Source organism: Drosophila willistoni, assembly GCF_018902025.1.
Source record: "Drosophila willistoni isolate 14030-0811.24 chromosome XR unlocalized genomic scaffold, UCI_dwil_1.1 Seg143, whole genome shotgun sequence".
Lineage (NCBI taxonomy): Eukaryota > Metazoa > Arthropoda > Insecta > Diptera > Drosophilidae > Drosophila > Drosophila willistoni.
In genome coordinates, this window is record NW_025814056.1 from 3,824,314 (window position 1) to 3,830,381 (window position 6,068).

Consider the following 6,068-nt stretch of genomic DNA (forward strand, 5'->3'; position numbering starts at 1 on the left):
GCCACCGAATGGGTATATATGTATTATGCTGGGTCGAAGAAGGAGGAGGATGAGCTAAATCTATAAATTTATGTGCAAATGTAGCAAAGAAGATTCTTGACTCTAGAGAAATTGCGTTTGTTCTTTGTAGTTGACAGCAAGTTTTTATGCTCCTTTATATTTCTTATATTTTACTTTTTCTCTTTCTTTTTTTCTGTTGGTTTGTTTCTCTCTCCTGTTGCAGGCAACGTGCGACAAGTGGCTTACGCTTATGAATTGCTGACGTGAGCTGGGGATTTTCCAATTGCCGAGACAAGTGTTTGTCCCCCATCCCACCCTGGCCGTTCTACGCCATTCTACTTCATTCCATCAAGTTCCACACAACTCAAACCAACAAAAAACTGAGCATGCAATTTCACCAACAGCCTCAAAGTATGCAATGGAAAATTGCAATTCTAATTATCGCATTAGCCGGCAACGTGTTGTGCATAAGAAATGGCAAACCGGATGAGGGACCAGACGAAGCAGGTGACAGCAACATCGGAAATGATGAGTGAGTTGAGACAGCGTGACTTTAATTTATGCAAATCACATTCAAGAAACGCGAAAGGGCGGGCAAATTTTGGTTCGGGTGGGTCGGCCTGACTTGAGAGAAATGTGCAAATTGAGGGGGAGTGTGATTGTGTGTTTTTCTTTTACTTATAGCCATGGCTCATTAAAATTAAACGATTTTCATGTCGATATTCATTAAATAAGTGAACAATTTAATATATATATTCTATTTAACTATTTAATATACATATACATTCAATATATGTATATTTTTCAAATACTTTGGCAATTTGCTAAATTTCACATAAGCTTAAAGACGAAAAATGTTCTATATATTTTAAGTTTAGAAGTGTTGGAATGCTTTGTGATGAAAACATTATAAAAATAATCAAAAATACAAAACAAATTAAGCCTAAAAGTATAGAAAAAATCAAAATTATATATGCAAAATACAATAAATACACCAGAATTCTATTATTGTCGTACTAATTGAAATACCTTTCGGTCGATAGTGTACATGTTAGGCGTTTCTTCAATGGATTAGTTCCAATAAACTGTCTGTCATTTGAAAAAATGTGGCAATTGCGGACTCATTTTTAAGCATCCTAGAAATATATTTTTATTTCTTTTCTTTTTTAATTAGTTTGGTCATAGATTAAACGACTTACAAATTCGGTATTCGGAGATACACCTTACAAAAGAAGCTCTGGAGTAAAAGAGGTGGCAATTGTTATAATCGTATTTATTAACAATACACAATATCATTCGACGCAAAATTAAAATTACAAAATTACTTTCATTTGTTTTACAACGCAACAATGGTTAATAGTTAGTAAAGCTATAAAATGCCGTTTCAGTAGAGCAAGTCAGAAAAAAAAAAAACGAAAAATACATTACTTGTCACGATATTAAGATATTGAAGTGATTATTAATTGATGCATCTGAACTAAATGACTAAAGATATACTTTACGTAATTTCTTCTTACAGAATACAAAATCAAAGACACATTTCGGTGAAATTGAAAAACTTCTTTCCATCGGAGCCATTGAAAGAAGATACTTCAACGGAAGCACAACATCCACCACAAATTGAGGCACGTGTAACAACAAATGGCGGCGGTGGTGCCGGGGGCTTTCGACCCTCACAAATGTTGGATTTCACACCATCGGATGTGATGAGCGATGGCTATAATACAAAACGTTATCCACCCAGTTATCTGGCACCCAACTATAAACATCAAGTTCCTAGCTCGTTACCGAATTATAGTCTTAGACCACAACCGATAGCAATGGATAAGCAATTTGCATTTCCCAATGATAATAATGATAATGAATCGCCCAATAGAGGAGTCAGTAGCGGTTTCAATCCGTATGGGGGCTATCATCAAAATTTTGCCAGCACACCGATTCCCACAACACCAGTGGTCAGCTATTTAGATCCATATACACAGCAAAATTATCAATATACACCAACACCGCCGATTCCACCAGCTGCCAACTACATACAATATCAACGAGAGCAAATACAAAATAATGATCAAAATGATGATCAGATTTATACAGTGCAATCGTCATTACTTGTGGGAAATAACAATAATCATGGGTCATCGCTTCAGCGACCACCGTTGCATGGTTCGGGTGCTGGTGGATCAGAAGATGTCTATCTAAAAAGACCCGGCTATGTGTTTGATGAGAGTCCATCCACAGTATATCGAAGACCTGCAGTGACACCTTCAAGTTTTGGCAATCAAGTGGCACAGCCGACAAAGCCATCGCATAAAATTTCATACGATTCGCATGATTACCCACCGCCCAGCTATGCGGCTGAGCAGACATCCAATTTTGTGCCACAGCGTCCAGTACAGCGACCTCTTTACAACCGTCAAGACGTCAATGACAACAGACCATTAGCAGCTGCCTCATCGATACAGTTACCATATGCCGGTGCCGGTGCCAGTTTGAGTTCCTCGGCCTATGCTCAATCTTCATCCTACCCATCCCCAGCGTCGTTGCCGCCGTCGTCGTCGTCTAATTATGCAAACAACTTTGGTAATTATTTGCAGCGACCCAATCCCAATCCCCAGCCTGCGCACCACTATCAACAGCAACAGCAACAGCAGCGGCCAGGACCACCGCCACACAATTACTACGAGTATCAAATTGGAGAGATACCTCCACCCCATCATTCATCCCCATCAGGAGCGCAGCAGTTCAACTATCGACCATCATCTCCACCTTACCAGCAACATTCTGTTTCGCCCTCTACACAAAATTCAGGCATTGGTGGGGGAAGTCTAGCCACTTTGGCCTCACTGTTTAGCTCTACACAGCAATATGCACCGCAATTTACGAATCTACTTTTGGGTGGTTCTCCAACCTCATCCTCATATCCCACCTCATCCCAACATTCCTCCCCATTAGGTAGTCTCTTAGGCGCATTTGCTGGACAGGGACAGGGGCAGGGACAGGGACAACATGCCCGACCACCCAATACACAACTCATTAGAGCTCTAGAGAACATCGCACGCAACGACGATTTGCAGTGTGTGCCCAAGGTGCTCTGCCAGATGATTGCCGGTCAAACGTTACGTGGCCAATTGCCAGGCTTCATTACATCTCCAGCTATAACCAAGTAAGTACCAAGAGGGAGAGAAACAGAGCCATCTACTTCTAGGTACTATACATAAACAAATACATATACATACATATATTTCAGGGCTTTAGTTGTAACTAAATATTATGAAATTTACATTTCTCAAAAGGGAAAATGCCAAATGAGTAGAAGAACCCAGAAAACACAAATGCTTAGATGGGGGTAGAGGAAGAGGAAGGAATCTTATTTCCAAAGAGGCGTTAACCAGGATTAGACTTCATTATGCAAGCCGATGATATTGATTGTTCTATTAAATGAGCTACGAGTGAATGGGAGTGAAATGAGCCGACAAGGACAGGGGTAAGGAGGCGGGTACATAAGATGCTCCACTGTAAATTGATATTGTTTGGCTTTTCCTTGCAAATTGGCATTTACCCAATTAGGTTTTGTAAGCAGCCTATTGCTTAAGCAGATGTCCAGGAAATGGCAGAGAAGAGTTAATGATAATGGTTTTTGGTTAGATAATGAGATGACTTAGACAAGAAACAAACAGCTAGTACATAAATAGGATGAAATACAAGGGTGGTATATTCAATTCAAGAGATTTTTGTTGATTTCTTTTGCAGTTTCCTAGCTGGTTTCCCAACTGCTTCACCTGCCCTAATCTATGGACGAGCTGCACTACTCGGCATAAGTGGAGGCGAACGCAGCTGTGTGCAAACTTATCAGAAGTGTCCCAAAAATGAGGTGAATACTCAAGAATTTTTTTCTGGTTTTTTAAATTAACTCAAATTTAATCTTCAAACAGATGGAAATCATACACTATTTAAACAATCATCGTGGTGGCTTTTTCAAGTTCTTTAGCGAACCGGAAGAGCAGCCAAGTGCGAGCCAACAAGGTGATTTTGGTGGCGGTAACAGTGGTTCATTGTTTAGCATATTGTCAGCTTTGACAGGAGGCGGTGGTGGAGGACAGTCCACAACGTATACAACTCCGCGTCCAGTTGCCCCAAAACCAAAACCGACACAAAAACCAAGCACTGATATTGCCAGCGGTATTGGCAGCTTTTTCACTCAGGTTCTCTCCGAATATTTGAGCGGTGTGGAATATCAGAGACGCAGACGTCGCCGTAGTCCGGAAATTAAACGTGACTTTCAGACAGATTTCAGTCACAGCCAGTTGATGGCCAATGATGATTTTCATGATGAAGAAGACAATCTAGATACACAGACGATTGTCAAGTTTCAAGATGATGATGAAGCTGAGGAAGCTCAAGCTCATACCGAATTAATAGGTGTATTGCAATTTCCCTCAACTCTTGAGGAGAATGAGGGTCGCATATTGCACTACAAAGACATTGACAGTGAAGAAGACGAAAAAAATCAGGGAGGAGTAAAAGCAAAGGGAATTGTACGTTTTCCGGATGCATTGAGAGAAGGTAAACAAGTTATCAATGAGTTCAATCGTGAGGCCGCTCAACGTAAATTGAGATTTCCCCATGAGGAGGAGTCGGTGAAGGAGACAAAAAGGGTCGAAGACAATTTGACAGAAGGTTGGCGAGCTGTTTTACCCAATGGTCTGAGTGAAAGTGATTATGGTGTAAGCAAGCGTAGAGGCAAAAGGATTGTATTTAGAGATAGCAATGACAATGAGTCGGATAATTTGAGAGAAGAAGAACAACGTGAACTGAAATTGAGAGAAGAAGAGCAACAGTTTAGGGAAGAGCGCCAATTGAGGGAAGAACAACAAATAAGAGAATTAGAATTTCTAAGAGTTGAACACTTGCGTAGAGAAAAAGAAAAACAATTGAGTGAGGAGCTTTTAACACACAATTATCCACCCAATGCCGTCTATGAGGAGTCAGCTCCACCTCAACGTGGTGCTCGTGTTATATTTCCCGATCATTATGAGCGTTATATACGCAAAGGTAAAATTTTAAATCGTCCCACCTATGCACCCAGCTATGAGTATCTTCAACAAAATGCTTATGAAGTTGACCAAAAAGAAGATCGTCTTGTGGTCAGCGATGAGCATAGACCAAGCTCTCATTATCGTTTCGAGACAAGTGACAATCTAAATCAGAATCATCTTTTAAACTATGGTGAATACATGCCGCCCTCTGGTACATCATCTGGTGGTAACAATAACATACGTTTCGGGGAGCAGCACTACAACTATCCAAACAACAATTATATAAGTAATAATCGTTATAGTAGTGCCTATCAGCAAACAAACCATGAAGATGATAAAAACATCTATGTTACAAATTCGCAAGGTATCAATGAGTATTACATACGACCGAATGGACAAAAAGTCTATACAAATTCTGGATAAGAGAGTAATGCGAATTATTTAAAAATTTAACTGAGAGAGGCAGGCACAAATTTAGTCTTAAGTTTTGTATATATACATTTATTATATATAGATAAAAACAAAAATGTAAAATGAAATATTTATTAAAGAGAAAAACAGTTAAGTGAGCAAAAAATGTGAAATTTTCCTATTCAATCAACTACAATTGTTTTCACCAAATAAAATATGCAAACGAAAATGCCACATAAATCTAGCAGCAAAATGGCCTCTCATCAAGGACACGAAAAATAAAGAAAATGCAAGTGCAAATGGAAATGTGGAAATATCCAGCTTGCATACGCAATTGAACAGAATTTTTCTTGTTTTTTGTTGCCTTGCCATTCCCAAATGGATGCAGGCAAAAAAGTGCAGCATACTTTAGCGAGGCAGCTGAAAACTCGTAACCAGGGTTACCATTGCAACCAAAGCTCACCAAAGCAATATTTGTCGACTGTGTTGTCCTCCGTTGTTGTTATTATTCTTGTTGTCGCTATCGTTGTCGTCTCGTGTTTTATTTGCGCGACAAACCGTTTGCATGCAAAACATATGCAGCAGAGTTAATAAATAGCACAGCGGCAAGGTTCTCTACAG

General features: G+C 39.6%; 1 protein-coding gene across 1 annotated transcript; it reads left to right on the forward strand.

Annotated features, from left to right (window-relative positions):
* Positions 1 to 294: 294 nt before the first annotated feature.
* On the forward strand, positions 295 to 5,498 carry LOC6645271. The gene is made up of 4 exons (XM_002067920.3): positions 295 to 532; positions 1,520 to 3,163; positions 3,751 to 3,871; positions 3,933 to 5,498. Exons 1-4 carry the CDS (start codon positions 387 to 389, stop codon positions 5,457 to 5,459), a joined length of 3,438 nt encoding a protein of 1,145 aa, XP_002067956.1. The 5' UTR covers positions 295 to 386; the 3' UTR covers positions 5,460 to 5,498.
* Positions 5,499 to 6,068: the final 570 nt, after the last annotated feature.

What these genes read in the sequence shown, in the direction of transcription:
- LOC6645271 (XM_002067920.3), top strand. Translation starts at nt 387, where the DNA reads ATGCAATTTCACCAACAGCCTCAAAGTATGCAATGGAAAATTGCAATT. An exon ending in ACATCTCCAGCTATAACCAA is followed by an intron (nt 3,164 to 3,750) that starts GTAAGTACCAAG and finishes TTTCTTTTGCAG; the next exon opens with TTTCCTAGCTGGTTTCCCAA. An exon ending in AGAAGTGTCCCAAAAATGAG is followed by an intron (nt 3,872 to 3,932) that starts GTGAATACTCAA and finishes ATCTTCAAACAG; the next exon opens with ATGGAAATCATACACTATTT.